General features: G+C 38.8%; 7 protein-coding genes across 14 annotated transcripts in view; 3 read left to right on the plus strand and 4 right to left on the minus strand.

The window, feature by feature from the left end:
* The window catches only part of HDAC1 (histone deacetylase 1), a 114231-nt gene extending 103782 nt beyond the window's left edge, over positions 1-10449 (plus strand). The window contains exons 1-8 of one of the 3 annotated variants that reach the window (XM_066394209.1): positions 6638-6886; positions 7194-7306; positions 7363-7819; positions 7869-8020; positions 8073-8192; positions 8248-8752; positions 8963-9015; positions 9255-10447. In XM_066394209.1, the coding sequence (XP_066250306.1) occupies positions 6838-6886; positions 7194-7306; positions 7363-7819; positions 7869-8020; positions 8073-8192; positions 8248-8752; positions 8963-8988 (1422 nt within the window). In that variant the 5' untranslated portion in view covers positions 6638-6837 and the 3' untranslated portion in view covers positions 8989-9015; positions 9255-10447. Of the gene's footprint in view, positions 1-6636; positions 6887-7193; positions 7307-7362; positions 7820-7868; positions 8021-8072; positions 8193-8247; positions 8753-8962; positions 9016-9254 lie in introns of those variants that run through there. The other 2 variants (XM_066394208.1, XM_066394206.1) reach the window with 2 other exon arrangements.
* hig (hikaru genki) lies at positions 87-2632 on the plus strand. 2 transcript variants are annotated; one of them, XM_066394205.1, is made up of 10 exons: positions 87-378; positions 428-634; positions 691-782; positions 835-997; positions 1046-1219; positions 1273-1407; positions 1493-1636; positions 1804-2025; positions 2078-2269; positions 2317-2632. In XM_066394205.1, the coding sequence occupies exons 1-10, from the start codon at positions 309-311 to the stop codon at positions 2517-2519; spliced, it is 1602 nt and encodes a 533-aa protein (XP_066250302.1). In that variant the 5' UTR covers positions 87-308; the 3' UTR covers positions 2520-2632. The 2 variants fall into 2 exon arrangements, with proteins under 2 accessions (XP_066250302.1, XP_066250301.1); XM_066394204.1 differs by having other exon boundaries at positions 835-1219.
* Positions 2565-6222, minus strand: DNAlig1 (DNA ligase 1). 4 transcript variants are annotated; one of them, XM_066394203.1, is made up of 15 exons: positions 6106-6222; positions 5995-6051; positions 5780-5842; positions 5695-5726; positions 5521-5638; positions 5283-5443; positions 5134-5230; positions 4906-5078; positions 4635-4858; positions 4313-4581; positions 4139-4263; positions 3643-3923; positions 3371-3587; positions 3085-3320; positions 2565-3036 (listed from the first exon to the last, which is right to left on the minus strand). In XM_066394203.1, the coding sequence occupies exons 1-15, from the start codon at positions 6123-6125 to the stop codon at positions 2659-2661; spliced, it is 2451 nt and encodes an 816-aa protein (XP_066250300.1). In that variant the 5' UTR covers positions 6126-6222; the 3' UTR covers positions 2565-2658. The 4 variants fall into 4 exon arrangements, with proteins under 4 accessions (XP_066250300.1, XP_066250299.1, XP_066250298.1 ...); XM_066394202.1 differs by having other exon boundaries at positions 5521-5641; XM_066394201.1 differs by having other exon boundaries at positions 5780-6051; positions 6106-6199.
* Positions 10450-10704: 255 nt separating the features above from the next.
* On the minus strand, positions 10705-12838 carry Pdp (pyruvate dehydrogenase [acetyl-transferring]-phosphatase 1-like protein, mitochondrial). The gene is made up of 6 exons (XM_066394327.1): positions 12435-12838; positions 12240-12381; positions 11827-12083; positions 11558-11771; positions 11131-11504; positions 10705-11077 (listed from the first exon to the last, which is right to left on the minus strand). Exons 1-6 carry the CDS (start codon positions 12678-12680, stop codon positions 10757-10759), a joined length of 1554 nt encoding a protein of 517 aa, XP_066250424.1. The 5' UTR covers positions 12681-12838; the 3' UTR covers positions 10705-10756.
* A 220-nt stretch (positions 12839-13058) lies between these two features.
* On the minus strand, positions 13059-16121 carry LOC136411582 (myosin-8-like). 2 transcript variants are annotated; one of them, XM_066394215.1, is made up of 6 exons: positions 15305-16121; positions 14969-15160; positions 14254-14516; positions 14056-14204; positions 13843-13998; positions 13059-13791 (listed from the first exon to the last, which is right to left on the minus strand). In XM_066394215.1, exons 1-6 carry the CDS (start codon positions 15893-15895, stop codon positions 13610-13612), a joined length of 1533 nt encoding a protein of 510 aa, XP_066250312.1. In that variant the 5' UTR covers positions 15896-16121; the 3' UTR covers positions 13059-13609. The 2 variants fall into 2 exon arrangements, with proteins under 2 accessions (XP_066250312.1, XP_066250311.1); XM_066394214.1 differs by having other exon boundaries at positions 13843-14001.
* A 666-nt stretch (positions 16122-16787) lies between these two features.
* LOC136411579 (hypoxia-inducible factor 1-alpha inhibitor-like) lies at positions 16788-18722 on the plus strand. Its single transcript, XM_066394211.1, has 7 exons — positions 16788-17067; positions 17191-17318; positions 17371-17505; positions 17566-17710; positions 17768-17917; positions 17976-18146; positions 18200-18722. The coding sequence occupies exons 1-7, from the start codon at positions 16936-16938 to the stop codon at positions 18350-18352; spliced, it is 1014 nt and encodes a 337-aa protein (XP_066250308.1). The 5' UTR covers positions 16788-16935; the 3' UTR covers positions 18353-18722.
* Positions 18723-18938: 216 nt separating this feature from the next.
* Positions 18939-20189, minus strand: rnh1 (ribonuclease H1). Its single transcript, XM_066394051.1, has 6 exons — positions 20039-20189; positions 19833-19979; positions 19556-19777; positions 19415-19506; positions 19175-19350; positions 18939-19105 (listed from the first exon to the last, which is right to left on the minus strand). Exons 1-6 carry the CDS (start codon positions 20143-20145, stop codon positions 19019-19021), a joined length of 831 nt encoding a protein of 276 aa, XP_066250148.1. The 5' UTR covers positions 20146-20189; the 3' UTR covers positions 18939-19018.
* Positions 20190-20507: the final 318 nt, after the last annotated feature.

Consider the following 20507-nt stretch of genomic DNA (forward strand, 5'->3'; position numbering starts at 1 on the left):
CTAGAAGTGGGAATCTACTCTCAGCGCATTTACAGAGCTATTCTTGTTGAACTGGACACACTTCTCTCCTCATTTTCTACAAATTTCATTAATGGAAATTTAAAGAAGAGCCCTCTCTCAGAAACGCTTGGCACGGCCTTAAGGGTGCAAAATCTGGCTTTAAACCCCGGACTAAAAGCCCCAATTCCCCAGCTGTTTATGGCGAAAATCAACGCACATTCTCCACTATTTTTGCATAAAATGCAGTTCTTACGGGGTGCTTCCTAGACTCAGCTTAACCCCAGCATGCCCGCTTCAATCAACGCACAATGGGACACATTTTTCGTCTCATTTTGCTGCTGACTGCTTACGCTGCTTCAGGGAAAGACTTGCAAGAAGGTAAACATAACTCTCAGTTATTGCGTTTTCGCATGTAAATGCTGTTTAGATTTGACCTCAGACTCCTGCCTGCCGCCCCATTTCGCTCTGAATGGCACTCACACCGACAAAGGGGAGGTGAAGATCAGGAAGGAGTATTCCCACGTGAGAGAGGTTAAGTTTTCGGGGTCGATCGGGCCTTTAGGGGAGAAAAGGCTGTGCAAAATTAAGTGCATCGGAGGACAGTGGGTGGGACCTTTGTGTGCTAACGAGCAAGGTTGTTTTCGCTACTTTTTACAAAAAAAAACCTCGAAATTTCTCTTCATTTCGTAGATAATGGAAAGTTCCAGCCATTGTTCAAAAATTGCAAGCTAGATTATATTGGCAAACACCTCCTGGTTACCTTCAAGAATATAACAATTCATGTAAGGTCTTGCAAGCTGAAATGGTTCATTTTCGAGTTTTAATTGCTTGCAGAACCCAGGGATAGCCTTCCCACATGGTTCTCAGCTGCAGGTGCGCTGCAAGGAAATGGGGCTCTACAAGCTGGTGGGCCCCACCAGTCCTAGGTGTCAAAATGGTGAATGGACCACCAGGCTGCCCAGCTGCGTACCCACCAGTTTGTTAAGAAATTTCACAGGTATTCCATTTCCATCGTTAGCGACAATCTCCTTTCACGGAGTTTCAGATGACTCTCCTCCCACCATCTTGGTGAAAATCCCCTCAGGTTCCGCAAGCGTCGAACCCGGGGGCGAACTGGCAGTTTTTCCAGGTTCCACTCTCCATTTCGAGTGTCTCTGTCCGCGCAGAACGGGATCTCCTGACTGGACTTGGACTACCCCCTTGGGGCAATACCTCACAGGTGAGATTTATCTGCTTTTTGTCAGTTTTCCCTTATCTTTGGATTGTTATCAGGGTGGGCAATGGCCCCTGAAGATAGAGAATGGAAATATCGCTTATCAATTTATTACGCAAAACCCCAGGACTCTGGTACTTTCACCTGCGCTTCACCTAGGGGAACCACCAATAGTATAATTCTGCATGTGGCCTGTAAGTCGGATATTGGGGAATTTAAGTCCCCTAATTTGACTTAAAGCTTAGCAGTTTTAGGCACAACTATTTTAAATTATTTCAGCTATCACGTGCGAACCTATCAAAGTAAGCGGGCAACATTTGACCGTGAGAGTGGAGGGGACTCGGTTGGGGCACAGCGCCACTTTTCAATGCCCCGTTGGATACTACGTCAGCGGATCTCCCAATTTAACATGTCAGGCTTCCGGTAAGATACCAAGTGAGGTAATTGTCTCAATGCACGAAAAAAATAAGTTTTTACGTAATCATAATTTCACATTGAAAACATAATTCATAGTCACCATTTTAACCAGAATTTAACATAAACAAGCGAGTATTAACGTAAGGTAATAATTTCGCTTTTGTCCACTAAAGGTAAATGGTCATATCCGGTACCAAAATGTGCCCCTATTAAATGCCCCTCATTGAACTCCCCCGCGGCTTTACCTGAGCCCCATCTGCAATTGGAGGAACACAACAACTCGGTAGATGGCAGGGCCGTATTTAGTTGCGCGTGGGGCTACAAAATGACCGGTTCCCCCGCAATTGAGTGTCTAATGTCCGGCAATTGGAGTGGCAAATTCCCAAAATGTGTTCGTGAGTAGGTTAAGCTTAAAAACTGCCTTAAAATGATTTGAGTTTTTTTTAGCGGTGCAGTGTCCCCCGCCACTTTTACCGGTCAACGGTCATTTGATCCAATCAGAGAGCCCAGGAATGGACGGGGGGCGCTACGCTGTTGGAAGTTTGGTGCAGTTTGCGTGCAAGGGGGCTCATCTCCTTGAGGGGGAAGCCAGTATTATATGCACCGAGATGGGGTTTTGGAGCCATCCTCCCCCATTTTGTGAGTACTAGAAACACCTTGAAAATGTCAATTTTTTTTTTAATAAGGTAAACCGAGATGTCCGTACATGGGAAACCCGGAAAACGGGACTGTGGCCCCTATTAAATTCGCTTACGAGCCGGGTGATGTGCTTCAAATCACGTGCAATCCCGGATTTGAGCTGAAAATGGACGAGGAAAGGTTGAAGTGTCTCACTGATGGAAAATGGAACGCGGCGCTGCCAAACTGTACTAGTTACGACCAAATTTAACTTGCAACGAGCAATAAAACTTCGAGCAAAACCGAACGGCGAATATTTTCATTATGCATTTGTTTATGTTACTACATAAAACAAACTGTTACCGAATAAACATTTAATTTTCACTGATATTCACTTACTTAAATCACTATTAATAAAAATCCTCATCAGCAAACTTACTCCCGCCCTCAGACTGCTGGTTCTTCACTTGGTCCTGGTTGGAGTACATGGAAGCCACTTGCTGGGCTGAGGTGGCATCTTCTACTCCTTTATCTTCCCTTATGCGGATGAATCTGGGAAATCTCAAGGAAATGCCCTTATCCGGGTCGACGATCCCTAAAGCTGCTCTGTGCACCGGAGATAAAGACAAATCGGCGCATTTAATTTCCCACACTTGAACGGGTTCAAACCAATGATCGGGCTCCAGGGAGCTGTCATATCTGTAGTAGACTTTGGGGGTGGAAATAACCTGGTTTTTGAAGAATTCCGTGTGTGTTTGCAGGTCTTCGTCGCTAAATCCCGTACCAATCTAAAAAATATTGTCGTTCATCTAAATTAATTTTAAGGGCAAATTTACTTTGCAAATGCTCTGATACTCATCGCACTCTTTATCATAGCAGGCCAGTAAAAACCCTCCGTAAGTGCCGGTCCTTTTCCCCTTTCCCAAATAACCCCCTATAACAACCACATCCATTGTATCCCCCACCCCTTCTAAATAGTCCTTTTTCAATTTCAGCCATTTCCGGGATCTCTTGGCTATTTCGTAACTCGCGTCCTGCTCCAGAGTTTTGACCATGAGACCCTCACAGTTTCCTATAATTGGAAATTAGCACGAAAGAAACTTTTGAAATTTACAAGAAAACCTTTAACGCTTTCTTCCAGAAATTCCTGCACTTCCTCCATTTTCGTCGTGTCTAGGCACTTGGCAAAAAGCCATTCGCCATCGTGCTCCTTAAAATGCTCCTTCAGCAGCTCTCTACGCTCTTTAAAGGGTCTTCTCACCAGTGATTCTCCATTGAGATACAGTAAATCGAACATAAACACGCAGACTTGCACTTTTATATCCGATTCATTGGCGTCCTAAATCACCATCAGCCATAATCTCCAGATGTAAATTGCATTAATAAAAAATAACCTTTCTTTTCCTGGTACTCAATATCTGGAAGGGCAAAATCTGCCGCTTTTCCCGGTCCCACGCCACTGCTTCACAGTCCAAAATGCACGAATCCACGTTTTCTGACAAGCATTTATCCAGCCGTGAAATGATATCCGGGTATTTTGAGGTATTGTTCTCCTGATTGCGACTGAATATTGAAATATCCTTTTTGTGGATGTGGATTTGTGCCCTTTCGCCATCATATTTCCATTCGCAAGTAAAGGTCATGCCTTCGAAGCGTTGCAAAATCTCGTGAACACCTAGTATTATGATTTATTGATAAGAGATGCGGCAACGTGGTGATAATAAATTGCTTTTTAGTTCACACATTCACACAATAACAAGTAAACAAGTGGTTGTCAGGCTTAACACACCGTTGCCAAGTGCCCTTAAAATTCTACGATTACAAGGGAAATAACATATTTTTTGGGGGCGGACGAAAATCTTATACCTTCAACTCTACTTAAAAATTCACCTTTTGTGGGATGCGCCAGCATCGGTTTCAAAGGAATTCCAGGCGTCAGCTTGCACTTCTCTGGCAACATGTCAAATCCTCCTTCCAACAGCACCGGAATAATCATGTCATAATTGGGACATTCACTGCAAATTGTCTATCAAATTGAGATTTTCATAATAACTTGGAACTGACCAATAGGCGGTCTTTAATATCAATGTCGTTCGGTCAACGTCAGCTTTGAAACCTTCTGTAGATCGACCTTTAAACGCATCCAACTCCTCAGGAGGATAGTTCTGATTAGGAGGAGTCATGGTGCAAGCCAAAGCAAGAGCTTGAAGCGCTGATTGCTCGGCTAATCCGATGCGTAGCTTTCCATGGAGGGAACGGATGAGGAAACGAGCTTCGGACCCTTGACAGGCGACAAACATCGATTGGATTTTTTCCACTTTTTTCGTTTGGGACTAAAAAGAACTTTTTTACCTAAAAAAAATTAAAGCATGAAGAAGAAATTTACAGCATGTCCAGTCATCTGAGCAATTTCCTTAAGCTTATCAAAAACCCCTTTAACAGTCAATCTGGCAGGCTTAAAAATCATTCTCTGGTTGGATTTGGATTGCTCAGCGACAATTCCTAAGTCACCACTTTGCTGTGCATCACTTTTAATTTGATTCACAGTTCTTCCAGTGGACTGTGCAATGGCTTTCATGAGACTTGTTTCTGCCACCCCCAGTTCAATTCCTGACAAGCATAAAATGTATTAAAAATACAAAAATTGATTAATAGACCTTTGTAAGCTGGAGCTATTTTGTTTAAACACAAATAGATGCTGGGGAGTAGATCTTCAGGGGTCAGAACAATGACTGATCGAAAAAAGTTGCTCAAAATTTCAATCATTTTTAGCCTTGCTGAAACTTCTTCTATGATTTCCAAGGTGCTTGCCAAGGCACTGTATGGTACTCTATAGAAGTTTAAAAAGTAGAAATTTCTGGAATTATTGAACTTATAAAACTCACTTTTCACTCCTCTTCCAAGTGGCATCTTTTATTGGGTGGTACTTAGAGGATCTTGGGTTATAGTTGTGTTTCTGCCCATTGCCTTCTGAAGACTTTCCTTTAAACATTTAAGCTTGAAACAGAAAAATTAATACAGACATTTAACATACCAAAAATAACTTTCTTTTCAGTCTCATTATGTCTCTCTTCTAATACAGCTTCATTTTCATTATTTTCAGATTTTAGAGGTTTAATTGGTGATGCATTTTCTTCTGCTTTAGCAGGTTTTTCTTCTTTATCATTTTTAACAGATGTTTGGAAAATCCTTGGGCTGAAACATGAGATAATATTAATTATTAGAGTATTATATAATGCATTAGGGCAGTCCCAAAAAGAAAGTAAACTTACACCTCTTTGCTTTCATCCTCACTGCTAGATATACGTCGAGACCTCCTCTTTGAGCACACCTCACTAATTTCTGTCTTTATAGGAGACTTACCTTCAATTTTAGGAGACTTTAATAGTGCTACTACAACATCAAACCTTGTAAATGTGCATGTTACAGATAAGTACAAACTGTACCTTTCTCTGAAGATTTCTTGCTCTTTTTCGTCCTAGGATAAATGCATACCATTAGAACTTATACGCTATATTCAATTGAACTTACGCTTCTGCAACTTCATCCTCACTACTGGATTGTTGCCGGGATCTTTTCTCTCGCTTCAGTGAACTGTATAGATATTTTTTAAACACAATGTTACTGTTATTATGACAAGGACTATTTGAAGAAATATTGACCCGCAAGAAATGAATTTCAGAAGAGAATCTAACTATTGATATGAACCTACGGATATTTTGCATGTTTACTAGCAAACTACATACCCATTCTCAGCATTGGGGCTGCAGTTGTCAAGAGTAGTTTTGGGCTTGAAAAATGAGCTGTGAAGAACCGATTTTGTTGGAGAATTTAGTTGAATGTACAGTTTCACTTACGTGATGCTTTTTTGGGACATAATTCTCCAATGAAAGTATCAAAACGTTCAAATTATCAACAAAAATATTTGCTCTTTAAGCGGCAAAACAAAATATTTATGTGAGGTTATGAGTTTAGACACCAGCTTCACAGTATTGCCGCATTGCTTAAAAGTTCAGAAATTTAAGTATAGAAAAATATTCATTATTCAAAAAAACTAATTTATACATAAAAATAATAGAATATTTTGACGAATATAAGTAAAGTCGTATCTTCTACTTTAAAGCTTCTATTTGGTAAGTCTTAAAACACTTCTTAAACCAAAATGCAGCATTCTCGTTAGCTAGTAGGGATGTTTCTGAATAAAACTGGCAATGTCGTACTATTTATGGCAACCGCAGACACGCACGTGTAAAGTGGGCTGCCTGCATTTCTTTAGTTATTTTCAGTTTATTAAATTTTTCTCTTTTCATTAAAATTGTTTGATATTTTCAGTTATTGTTATTCTTAAACAGCTATTAACACGCTCTCTAATTAAAGAAAACACATGTTTTATCGGATATTTCCCTTAAACTTTCCGTAACATCCCCCTCCACGCGGCAGCCAAATGCACCCCCACCCCCAAAAATCTTCACTTCCATTTTGTTCCGTCTCGTGTAGGACGAGTGTAGTACAGTGAATAACCTCAGAAAGATTTTGATTGTTTAAATTAGCGTGTTTTAAGCCGTTTTTAGTGTTAATTTTTCGCGAAAATGGCTACACAACCTCATAGCCGCAAACGAGTGTGCTATTATTACGATAGTAAGTAATCACTGTTTAAGGTATTTTGACCCCCTAAAATGGTCGTAGTTTCATAGCCTATTAGTTACTTTAATAAAAAATGTAGCCCTGGTACTCTTTTCAACCCCCGCAACCCGCAAATCCCGCGTTTTTGCTAATACGTGATGAATTACGGTTTTCGAAACCATAATGGCGGACAAACACAGTCGACTGGCACAATGCCATCGTTTTCTCCGAATCGGATTGGTTGCGGGGAAAGGATGATGCTACAAACGATGGCCATTCCACCATTTTTCGTGAGTCTACTGAAAGTTTTTTAAATTTGCAGGCGATATAGGAAATTACTACTATGGACAAGGGCACCCTATGAAGCCCCACAGAATTCGCATGACCCATAATTTGCTCCTAAACTACGGTCTTTACCGCAAAATGGAAATTTATGTAAAAGTTTTTATTATTTTATTTCAACAATCCAGTAATTAACAATCTTTAAACAGAGGCCTCATAAAGCTACTGCCGAGGAAATGACAAAGTTCCACTCCGACGACTACATAAGGTTCTTGAGGTCAATTAGGCCTGACAATATGGCAGAATACAACAAACAAATGCAGCGTTTCAACGTCGGGGAAGATTGCCCTGTGTTTGATGGCTTGTATGAATTCTGCCAGCTTTCTGCAGGGGGCTCAGTAGCTGCAGCTGTTAAGCTCAACAAACAAGCCTCAGAAATATGTATTAATTGGGGCGGAGGCCTACATCATGCCAAAAAATCTGAAGCATCTGGGTTTTGTTATGTTAACGACATTGTCTTGGGGATTTTGGAACTGCTCAAGTATCATCAACGGGTGCTTTACATTGATATTGATGTGCATCATGGAGATGGGGTGGAAGAGGCATTTTACACCACTGATAGGGTCATGACTGTGTCTTTCCATAAATATGGGGAATATTTCCCTGGTTTGTTACAGTTTCTATTAGTTTTTCTTGGAATAATCAGGATTTTTAGGTACTGGAGATTTAAGGGATATTGGGGCTGGCAAAGGCAAGTATTATGCAGTAAACATTCCTTTGAGGGATGGCATGGATGATGAAGCTTATGAAAGCATTTTTGTGCCTATTATCAGCAAGGTTATGGAGACTTTCCAGCCTAGTGCTGTGGTAAGATAGCTACAAAAAATCAAGGCTTACAAATCTTAAAATTCTGTTAAAGGTACTCCAATGTGGGGCTGACTCGTTAACTGGGGATCGCCTGGGATGTTTTAATTTGACTGTTAAAGGACATGGGAAATGTGTGGAATTCGTCAAGAAGTATAATCTTCCTTTTATGATGGTATTTAATTAATTAATTTTAGGAAATAAAAATGTTCATATATTTTATTATTAAGGTTGGTGGTGGAGGATACACTATTAGAAACGTCTCCAGAGCTTGGACCTTCGAAACCTCAGTAGCCCTGGGTGTAGAAATTGCCAATGAACTGCCATACAACGATTATTTTGAGTACTTTGGCCCAGATTTCAAGCTGCACATCAGCCCAAGCAACATGGCCAACCAGAACACGCCCGAGTACCTAGAGAAAATCAAAACAAGGCTGTTTGAGAATTTGAGGATGTTGCCTCATGCACCTGGCGTCCAAGTGCAGGCCATTCCTGAAGACGCCATCAACGATGAGAGCGACAACGAGGATAAGGTGGACAAGGACGAAAGACTACATCAGAAAGACGTGGACAAGAGGATTGTACCTGAAAATGAGTTTTCAGACAGTGAAGATGAAGGGGAAGGCGGGAGAAGGGACAATAGGAGCTACAAGGGTAGGAAGAGACCCCGTTTAGAGAAGAATGCGGAGACCAAAGACGTTGAGGAGAAGCCAAAGGAGGACGTTAAAGAGAAAAGTGAGTATGGGACAATGATATTAAAGTGGGAAACTCGCAGTTGGCCAGTATTATCATCAGTTTTTCGGATCGGCTTTAGCGTGTATCCCATTCATGACTAGTTTATCTTGTATAGGAGTCGCTCTATAAGAATACCTAACATCAAAATTTCTTGACTGAAGACCAAAAATGAGATATGAATTATGTTTTTACGAAAATCTTTTTTTCCAGCGCCGGTCGAGCAAGAAAGTAGATGAGAAAATAACGATCCGGCTTTTTTCTAGGTGTGTATCTTGCTTGCGGGGAAGTAGTTTTGGTGAAATATCGGTGTCTTCAATTCTCTTCCAAGGAATTCAATTAATTGAAAGTAGAGAGGAGTAGTGTTGTATCTGAGTACTTTGGCCTCTTTTGTTAGTGTTTTAGATTCGCATGGCTGTAGAGAGAAACTCAATCGAGAGAGAGCATGTTTAGCTGTCCCAGTAAAAATGTGGTTTTAATTCTTGTTTTTTTTTTTTAAATCAAGGTGAAGAGAGTTCGAAAACCAGTTCTGACGACACGACCACTGACACTGGATGAACGGGCCAATTTCTTCCCCTAATTTGATTCCGAAACCTCTAGAAACACATTGTCCAAAAGTTTTAGGTAAATAATTGCAATGTTTGGGTCAGCTTAGACAGACATTTCGTCAATTTCCCAAGTGCAGTATTACTTTTGTAAATACGGTACATTTTTTCGGTTCCAAAATCAAGGTTTTCGTGTACATATTGTTAGATTGTAAGTTTTTATTTATGTGCAAGAGGAGTCTATGTGTAGCATTGTTCTATTATACTTTTGTAATTCCTAATTGTTCTTTTTTCTTTCAAATGTATTCCTGAACAAAATTAAGGCGTCACTAAAAATGTCCTTCAGTTTTAACGCTAACTAGATTCTAAACCGATAGTCCGATTATGATATTTTTTCAATTTAATTTTAGGGCTATTTTTTATAAATCACATCACATCATATCCTCGCAGCTTCAGCGAAGGCTTATGATTGTTGCACATAGGGCCAACCAAACATTTTTTCCACAATTTTGGAGCCCTTTGTGGATTATTGTAGCGTCGAAAAAAAAATTTTTGGTTCAGTTTAATATCTGATGAGTTATGGACATCTAAGCAAAATTAGCGTAGCTTTTTTAAATGTAAATCAACTCGTTTTGTAAAATTTATAACAAACAAGCTTAAAATGTCGTTCACCATTCGGTCCAGATATAAAAGGTCTTTTTAAACATAGCAATTAAGTGAGGCACTGCATTTACCTTATGGGGTTATTAGATTGTAATGTAATTTTACGCCTTAAATATTAAAATTGGTATTTAAGTAATTATTAACACTAACTATTGTTTAATTTATAAGGAACTTATATTAGTGTATTGTTCTTGACAAAAATTGTATTATTAACCTGAATTATTATCTGTACAACTTTGGCAAGTATACTAAACACCTACATGCTGTTTGCAGGCAAATTTGTTACATGTAGTCTCATGGGTCTACAGTATTCTCCTTATTGTTTGTTGATCTTGGTTCAAAGAATTGGGCGTGAAAGATTTTACTGATATTCGGTGTAGCACGCGCATGTAGTACGTTGACAATGGCAATAGTGAACTTGCCAAAAATTTAAATAAATGATGTGGTTCCAAAAGGAAACTCCTACGATTAAACATAAGTCACTAAAATCGGATAACGGGTTCATAATTTATTTAGCATCAGAGTCCTAACATATTTTTAGCGGTGCGTTAATTCTGTTCAGGAGTTTAGACTAATAGATAAAATGAGAAAATATCTAATGGTTTCCATTGTTCCCCAATACCATTATTCCAGTGTAGGTCGCTATACAAGAGTGCTTTGGAAATGCAATTAAAGCATTGATAGTTTACTGCTGTAGCAGTAATCTAGCGCTTTTTCTGCACCAAAGCTTAAAAAAATAGATAGACATAACGCTCGAAATAAATTATATTAAAACATAATTTATACAAATCCTTGCCCGCTACGCCGGACAGTGTCTCAGGAATTCCGTATCGAAATACACTATGGTAACTGTAATGTCGTCTCTAAACACGCGTACAACATCCTCAGGTAGCGTCAGCAACTGGGCGATTTTCGTGTGGTCGATGCCATACTCCGTGCCGCCTAGCGCGTGTCGGATGATGTGTGTAGCCGCATTTGAATCTCTCGGCTTAATTTTTAAGCCCTCCTTCCTTTGTAACAACATATCATTGATCTCACTTAGCGTCATGTTCTTCCGAGGTAGCTTCAGCGGACTCAAAGTCACTTTCCCTTTCATGTGCTCTCCAACCAGTCTTACCGCCTAAAAAAGAATTACACTTTGGACTAAGTTTCTTTACAACAATAGAAAAGTACTTGTAAGGGAGTGAGACAATCCCATAACCCATCTGAAGCGATAATCAGGAACTTGTCTCTAGCAGTCAGTTTATAATGGGTGACATCAGGCTGGGTGCTGAGATAGGGGGGCGTGTGGTAGTTGGGCGGCACCATTTGTTCCCCAAAATTTTTGACCACTAGTTCCGACATTATTTTTTTGTCCCACTTAAATCTAAAATCGCCCATCGCCCTTAAGGGCGCTAATTGACCTAATAACCTATCCATTTTGATCACAGTTTGCTTTTCTTGGGCGGGATGAGCAGCATAGATCCGCTCCAGTTCCGCTTGGTTGTATGTATTGTGTTCTTCCGTCAATTTCTTTGCCACCCATGTGTTGGTCTCAGACAAAGACCCTACAATAATTTCATTATTTCGACTCTACAATTAAAGACCTATGGGGTTTAACCTAACACAGCGCAGCAATCTCCTACATTGGCTACATGAAGATGGGCACCATCTATGTGCGTGATGCAGCTGACAGCGCCACTTAGCGCAACGGTCAAAGTCTTCATATTTAATTTATCATCCTTGGGCATGGCTTCTTTGCTTAGATCCTCATCCAATCGCAAAAAAGCTCTCTCAATGGCCTTACTCATGTCAAAGTTCTGTTTGGGTTCCTCCTACAACTTTTTTAATTTCAATAACACCAAAAACATGATAATACAGTAATGGTACCTTAGCCAGTTCCCTTAAAAAGTCAATGAAACTGCACTCATAGATTCCCCTAACATCCTCAACAAACTGCACTTTATCATTGAAAGTTTCTATTAAATCTGGTGGTTTTGCATATTGATTTGGTGGGAGGGACGAGATGTATTGCATAAGGCTGTCTTGAGGTAGGAGGCAGGCCATTATATAATTGAAGAGACGTTTGGCTACTACCTGGGCACATGCACCACCACCATGCCCATCGAATACCCCAACCAGGAAACCTATACCATAAACAATCATGATAAATTTAAAGCCAATTTGGGCCCCCACTTCATGGCAAAAATATGACTAGGGACAGTTATCTGTTTCTGTCTAACATGTTTCATCAAATGTAATAATGAAGCAGACACTTGAACTGAGTTAGAACATATAATTACCTTTGGTCAAAAGGCATGAAGCCTCAGATCGAGTATCCTCAATAGGGTTGTTGGATGGCAATTGATTTGAGTCATAAGATTTCACTGAATTTTCTCCCATAAACTCATGAGTATACTCATTAGCTCGTAATATACTGTCCACCTAAGAAACATACTGATTTTTGAGATACAGACCGTTCAAAGACATCCCCTTACCTCCTGTGGAGACAATTTGGTGAGCACAGATCGAGTGGTTTCTTTTGAGAAGTGCAAGTCTCTACAACTGCATAATAACCCGAGTCTTGGCGATAGTTTTTTGGGGTTGAAAGAAGGTGAGCCCACGAAAGGAGCAGTGTTGCAACTGGCCAAGTTATTGACGCAGAGACCCAAGGAAAACTTTTTGGAAAATCGCATGCCTTTGCCGGATTTAAACAATTGTCTACTGCTGGAGCTTATTACCATCTTGAGAATTGAGTTTTATTGGTTCGTGTGGAGGACACTGTCTACTTTATAACGTTGCTCAAAGAAGGGGATATTTTAGACATTATAATCGAGTAAAATCGAGGAAAAGGGTGATTTTTTTACTCACGTTACAAATAACGCAAAAAATTAAATCACGAATTGTCGATTGTCATTGTTGACAGACGTTATTGGTTCAAACTCGAATGACGTCACGCCACTTATTGTCCTTATTTACTGGGTGGAATTCGATAGAACTTAAGAGAACAGTGTACAAACAGTGGGGGCGCCATCTCTTGATACCAAACAGAACCGCTCTTTTACTTATTATCGTAGAATAAGACCAAGTGTTATTTTGCGGGACATTTAAAAGGTCCAAAATGGGAAATCAAACAAACGTCTTTATTATAATTATTAAATACTACGAAAACGTCTCTATAAAATGTTAACAACGACTTATAACTATAAAATATGGAATGTAAAGGCTTAAATGGATTAAAAACTTCAAAGTTCCCCATTGTTCATTAATAATACTATCGCCCTACAACCTACAGTAAATACCTTGTTAGTATTTAGTAATACCAAAGAAATTGTATCTAACATCAACACGTATTTAACAGTTCAATTACTTAAAGGGAATATTCCCATCTATTTCAATGGAGAACCTACAAAATACAACATTCAGTTGCGAGTATAATTGGCAATTCCTGTTAGCGAATACTCTCTTATTTAAATAAGTACATTACTTAAGTAGTTTCAAGGTAAGACAGACTCAACAAGAGCCGTGGCACAACTAACATATCAGAGCGAGAGATTCGAGAGTCGTGTGTTCTCCTTCTCTCAGTCCATCCAATAAATAATCATTAACCTACAGGGTGGCTCAATACACACCACAATAAAATTATCAAAAAAAAATATATGTATCAGTGCAACTACTTCTTAATTCTGCGAATGATTTTCCGGAACGAGGCGGTCCACTTGGTGCGCGTCAGCTTGGCGCAATCTGTCTCATCCAAAATGGCCCGATGACCAAACTTTTCTTCCTTGGGAGTCGTCGCATTGCTCTTATATTCCCCACAGACATCCGAAGAGAATCCCGAATCACTGCCAAAGCCTGATTCACCAGTATGTTAAAACTACGCTACAATAGCCCTCCTAAACTCACCCCTATAGCTGTTTCTATGATCTTGACTGAAGCCATCCTCATCCTTGTGGTCGCGAAGATACTCCGAAGAAGTGTCCGAAACATCGTCCATGTATGAAATTGAAAGTTCGGCAAAAGGAAGGCTCAGAGAGGAACATTCGCTCTGCACATATCCTCCTGCTGACGTCAAAGTAGCTTTAAATTATCTATTATTGAGACTAAACAGGAGGTTACCCGTTGAAGTTGAAGGGGGGGAATTGTCAATAGGGCAAAACCACTCGGATAAACTCTCCCCTTCCCCTCGATGCAGCGGCGACCTGGGGGGTTTGATCATATTGCGCATTTCCAAGAAAGGCGTCTGGAGACAGCCAAATAGTTTGCGACTGCAAGAATACAATTAATCACACATCCTTATATTAATCTAACTCATACTTGTGGCGACTGGGTGAAATTCTCTTATACGACGCCTTGGCATATGCGCAAACAGAGCACTTTTTCTGCTTGCAGTTCGCTAAATGTTCAACAGCCTTCTGGAATTGTGAAGCCAAAGTAGATCCTGGATATTCAGGTGATTTCAGCATCGCCACCCTTCGCTCTGCTAGGTCAGGGACATCCGTCCGGCTTCTTTGGATTTGAGACACATAACGCACCATTCCTTTACGCTCGGCTTCAAGTTCTTCTTTTAATTTGTCATTCTGAAATGGGAGAGTTGTGTTTACACATTATAATAATCATAATAGGGAGGGTTTTTGGTGGGACTTGACCAAAAAACGAATTTTCTGTTGAGCTTTTGAACCAACCAAATTAAGGTAAAGGAAACGGCTTTAATGGGCAAAACAGAAAGTGGTACTAATTGCAGGAACTAATTAGTTGAGAACACTTTAATTAGTGTGGTAACCACCAAATTCTTGTTATGAATAGGAAAAGCATCCTTTGCCACAATTGTTCAATTCTTAATTATGCCCAATTTTTAACATTTTTGCACAATTAGGGGAATTAATACCTGTAAAAAAGAAACATGTGAACAAAGAATTATAAATAAATCAGATATATGTATATTCTTTCTCACACAAACATCTTTATAACCAGTTTATAATAATAATCTTCATCATCAAGGTCTTTACTAACTAATATTAATAATGCTTACCTCACGTTCTAGATGCTCTTTTTCATTCTTAATTTTAGTCAAATGATGCACCACTTCTTGCCTAGCTCTTTCAAGCCTTCGTCTATTGTACTCAGACTCCTTGGCCTGCTCTTGAAGAAGTCTTAATGTCTCATCCCGCTCTTTTACAATAAGGGCTTTGTGTTCAAGTAATTTCTCCTTCTCTGCCCTTAACTGTCTCAAAAAGAAAAGAAATCAAGCAATTCATTATTTCAAAATTAGCATAGATATGTAGATATGAATAATAATGAATGAACACTTCAAATTAAAGTAGACCACAGATATAAAAAGAAAGGAAAGAATATTAATAATTTTCACCTTGTCACATTGTTCTTCCAGATAAATCACCCGCTCTAAATTCAGAAATATATCATCCTCCTTCTCCCTGAGCAGGCACTCATTGGACTCAAGTCTCTTAGCAATTTCCTCCCTCTGCTGTATAAGATCATCCCTCTCAGTCTTAACCTCATGATACTTCTCTTCTAAGTAGTAGGCAATGTTTCGGGCCTCCTCATACTTCTGAGAAAGATGTAGGTACTTTTCATAATGCTTCTTGAATAGTACAAACTTATAAAAATCATTCTCGCTAACTATATCCCTTATGCTGTCTTCAGGGTCAATCCGTGCATAGACTGAAGCTCTTTTGTTTCTATATTTTGGGAACAACAGATCTGGTTTATCTAAAAAGTCCTCCTGTGTGGGGGATAAGCATCCAGAATCCAACAGGTTCTCCGAATGTCCGTGATGGATCTCCTCTGGTAGAGGAATGTCCCCTGGATTCTGCAGCACCAGTTCATCACTCTTGCTTGAACTTAAGTCGGAGTAAAAGTCGCCGTTTTTGCTGGACCGGTAGGTGTCTAGCAGGGCCCTCGGGAAAGTGTCTCCACGAGAAATAATCAATTCCGTCATTATGAACTAGTTTCTTTTACTTCAGGATAACGTCCCGTAAAGGCCTCGGTAAAAGCGGATTTTTCAATGTGGTTAAAACATCTTGGAACATGGCAGTAATGGCGAAAATTGCCCGCAATAAAAGATAACGGAGTTGATTATAAATTGCAATTATTTGACTAATTTATTCAACTAGAACTTTTGCGAATTTTGAGCTGCCAGCCATGTTTACAATTTCTGACATCGGTCATTTCCGCAGATGACATATGTCGGCCTAACCGCCAATCAGAAGCATCACAAAAGGATTATATTCCTTTCTCGCTTATATGCATTCAATCTCTTGAACGAAAAGAAATGTAATATGTTTTGAACAGCTTATTAATATTAATTTTTCGTAATTTAAATATTTTAAATAGTAATGGATTATTTAATTACATTATGAAGTAGTGGCGTCAGATATTCATAAATATCACACAATATATGTGCTATTATCCTAATACGTACAAATTAGTTAAATACGTGCATTAGAAATGGAAAAGAAAGTCTCCCTTGACTACGTGCCGTTTGGAACGTGACGTCGCGTGGTGAGGAAGAATAAAGATCATTCAACTTCTTTAAATTAGAGAGAGATAGCCGTAGACAATTAAGCTGCATTGCCGGCTTGTGCAATTTATTCCTAAAAAAGGGTTATACCCTTTGATTTCTTTTAATTCACGTTCTTTATTCAGATTTCATTTCTTTGGAAATATAATTTCTATATTGGGTCTTGACCGTAACGTTTTCTAAAGTTATAATATGCGAGTTATTTTGGATATCTAAGAATATATCCTCACTGGTGAAGACGTCCTCTTGCTAATGTTGTGTACATTGCGGCAACATTAGCAAAATTGTTTGGCCGTTGACATTTTCCGCATGGACAAATGTCACCTACAGGGAAGCAAAACAAACACGATTTTTACTATTTTCTAGCGTTTTTTGCGTTTTTCTAATTAATTTTCAAACCCTGCTTCAATCCTCTTCAGAACAATAATCCCAGTCCTAAATAGAGATTTTTTCAAGCAATGGGTGAACAGGAGAATACTGAAAAAAAGCCCTGGAGCGCTGATCAGTTGAGGCGTTATGATTTGGATTTGGAACAGATACCAAGACTGCATTACAAAGACCCCAAAATTGACGATTTAATTGCGGAGAACGTGAGTTAGCAAACCCCCAGACCTTCATCCCCTATTACTTTATATACCAAAACCTCTTTACTGTTATGTATGTACTTTCCTTTGGAATATAAAGGAAGTTATAGCTATATTTATTTTACATAGAAACCCGTAGTAATAACTGATTCCAATGTAATCAAATCTGCCAAAGAAAGGTGGACACCTGAATATTTAGAGGAGAATTTAGGCTGCTCGGGACACACAGTGTTTTTATCTAAAAACCACAAGTTTAAGTAAGGGAATGTATATTTACTGATCATCACTCTCAATAAGAATTCCATGCAGGTATTTTGATGAAGCAAAGATGCTAACCAGATCTAATACTAATGGAATTGAATTCATCCCCCCTACTAGGAAAACAAGAATGAAAATTGTAGAGTTTATGAAAAAGTTGAGAGAGTGGAAGCCAGGCAATGACAGGTATGTTATGGAGCTGTGAAATGATGCCACAGATGATTTTGATAGTGACAAGTGTTTTAGACTCTATCTTCAGCAGCCTTTGAATAATACAGTTGGGCCTTGTTTAGTAAGGGATTTTGTAGAATTCGACTGGGAGTATATAACTAAAAAGCACAATAAACATAATTGGGGGCCTTTAACATCAAATTTGCTGCTTATTTCCCAGGTACTCATAAAATTTAACTAACATTTCTTCCTACTAATGACACAAGGCCATAATTAGGAAGGTAATGTGACTCCTTGCCATTATGACGAACAGCAAAATTTCTTTGGTCAAGTCCATGGGTACAAGAGATGCATTCTCTTTCCTCCCAGGGATTTTGAATGTTTGTACCCCCACCCAGTGCATCATCCACATGACAGACAAAGCATGGTATGGTCAAAAACTATTCTCTTCTACCCATGTATTTTACATACAACAATAATTATAGGTAGATTTTGATAGGCCTGACCACATACGTTTTCCCAAGTTCAAAGAAGTCAAAGGTTGCGAAACTGTAGTGGAACCAGGAGATGTGTTATACATTCCTATTTATTGGTGGCACCATGTGGAGTCACTAATGCGGGGCGGTCCCACAGTTTCAGTTAATTTTTGGTACAAGGTAAATTGGGTTTGAGGTTTGTATGGGCAAGTTTGTGAGAAATCTGCTTGTAGGGTGGTCCTACTAGCCTGGAATATCCCCTCAAGGACTATCAGAAAATTTCAATCACCCGAAATGTGGAGAAGATGCTACTGGAAGTGCTTCAGGATCCCAGGGAAGTTGGCCCGCTGCTTAGGAGCATGGTTTTAGGCCGTTACACCGAGTGACGATTGCCTTTTGATTTAAAGTTTTTTTTGTGTCTTTGTGCAGTGTTTAGACGTCAGTTGCTCGTCAAGAGAAGGACGTATGTGGAGAGTTGCCCGAGCTTATGTAAATAGTATAGGTCCCTTCCTCCATGTCAGAATTATGGTTATTTGTTACCTCCATGAGAGAGGTGTTAAGGCAACTATACCTTGAAATATCAAACATGTATTAATTTTTTTACGTATTTTTTTACGTCAATTTGCTAATTGCCGATCGATTCTATTTTATTTTAGCAGTCATATAGAGGCACGTTTTTACTTAAGGTGTTACATATTATAATAAAAGACTGTTATGACTGACTACTCCGTATTATACACGTGTTTTGTTTCCTTTGATTCTTAAAAAAATCTTCAGTTAAAGACTATAAGTGATTGCAAAATAATGATCTTCCAATGCCGCTTGAATATATTTTATGCAAATTATATTATCAATATATTGTCATATTTATCAAGAATATCAACCTTTTCCTAAATCAACCAAATTGAATGTAGGAAAAATACGCTGCTACCATTTTGTCAAGAACCAATATTTTTTGTTTAACATTCTTCATCATTTACAATTCATTTATTGTTTACAAATAGTCAAAAACAATATTTCGGTAACTTTAATCTTAGCAATGTCACTTATTTTTATGGTTGGTACTGTAAGGCCCCTTGCCTGGCCAATTTATCAGCCTCTTCATTGCCTTTTATGCCTCTATGTCCTGCACAATATTCCTACAAAAACCTGTTTAATTTTTAAGAAACATCTTGCCTAAATCTTCTTTTTAACTCCTCCAAACTGACCCATTTTATATGTTCAAATTGCGCACAAATAGCATCCAGTTTAACCAAGTCCTCCTTGTTTTTGACTGGGCCCCCCCCTGTAAGCTTCCACTGGTTCTTTCTCCATTTTTTTATCCACATGGTTATACAGTTAATTGTAAACTGAGAGTCTGTCAATATCTTCACTCGTTTAAAACCTATTTCCAAACAGTTTCAATTTTATATATGTTTATATTATAATTATTTCATATGATTGTGTACCTTCTTCTTTGAGCACATGCAGTGCTTTTGTAGGCGCTTGGATTTCTGCAGTGTTGTTGGTTGCTCTCCCAACAACAGGTGCTGAAATATTCCTTTAAAAGTATATGTTAAAAGCACTTTAGAGAATTCAATAAATCTCACAGAGGATGTCCATCATTGAACCACACTCCAATTCCAGCACGAGCATTGGGCTTTCCATTGTTCTCACAAGCTCCATCTGTATATACGACCACATAACCATTTTCCGTGGGTAAATCTCCCCTGGCCTTCTTTGCCTGATATTCGCTTCTTAAATCTGTCAGCTCAAGATCTCTTTTAAAGCTGCAGTCTGCTTTGGCTATGTTAAAATGATTAGTGGTGTTGCTGCACAGAAAATAAACTCTGAACAATGCTCTCTTAGATACATTACCTTGTTTACCTAATCACAGCTCCTCCAAGTATTCCAGCAGCAGACTCTGTTAAAGTTGCTATTTGAATGCGAATATCTTGGATTTCACCCTGCAAGAGTTTGGCTTTTCTCTCAGCTTCATTAAGCTGTTTGATGAGCTTAGAAACTTGACTGGTTCTATGGTAAAGTGCGTTAAATTATATGTAAAGTGGATGGTTTAGTTATAAAAAACTTACAATAAATTATCCATAACGCTATTGATAAAGTAGTTAATTGATAAAATTGGGCGTTGGCAAGATGCTAGTAGAAACCTTGATTCAATGAGCAGACACGCAACGTGCATTAGGCAGACATTTAATACCACTTTTTGAGCTTTTGTTTGAAAATTCGGTAACGGCAAAAATAGGAAAGAAAAGGACCCAATTACTCCAAGATTACTTTGGGATGACTAATAGTTTATTTGTAAACAACAAACATATGTGTTCTTAGACGGAACAAAATTCCGTATTTTTATGCAACTCAAGTTACACTAATTTTTTTTCGATTGTGATTTTCTTATTCCCTTATAGTCTATGGTACATTTTATTTTAGTTTTAAATTGAATTTAAAGTTCTTTTGACCTTTCAATATGCAATAGACTTAAATAGTTATATCTCCGGAGGTAAGATAATGAATAAGCAAATTGAACAAATATACTTCTAATTT

Source organism: Euwallacea similis, chromosome 10, assembly GCF_039881205.1.
Source record: "Euwallacea similis isolate ESF13 chromosome 10, ESF131.1, whole genome shotgun sequence".
NCBI classification, from domain to species: Eukaryota; Metazoa; Arthropoda; class Insecta; order Coleoptera; family Curculionidae; genus Euwallacea; species Euwallacea similis.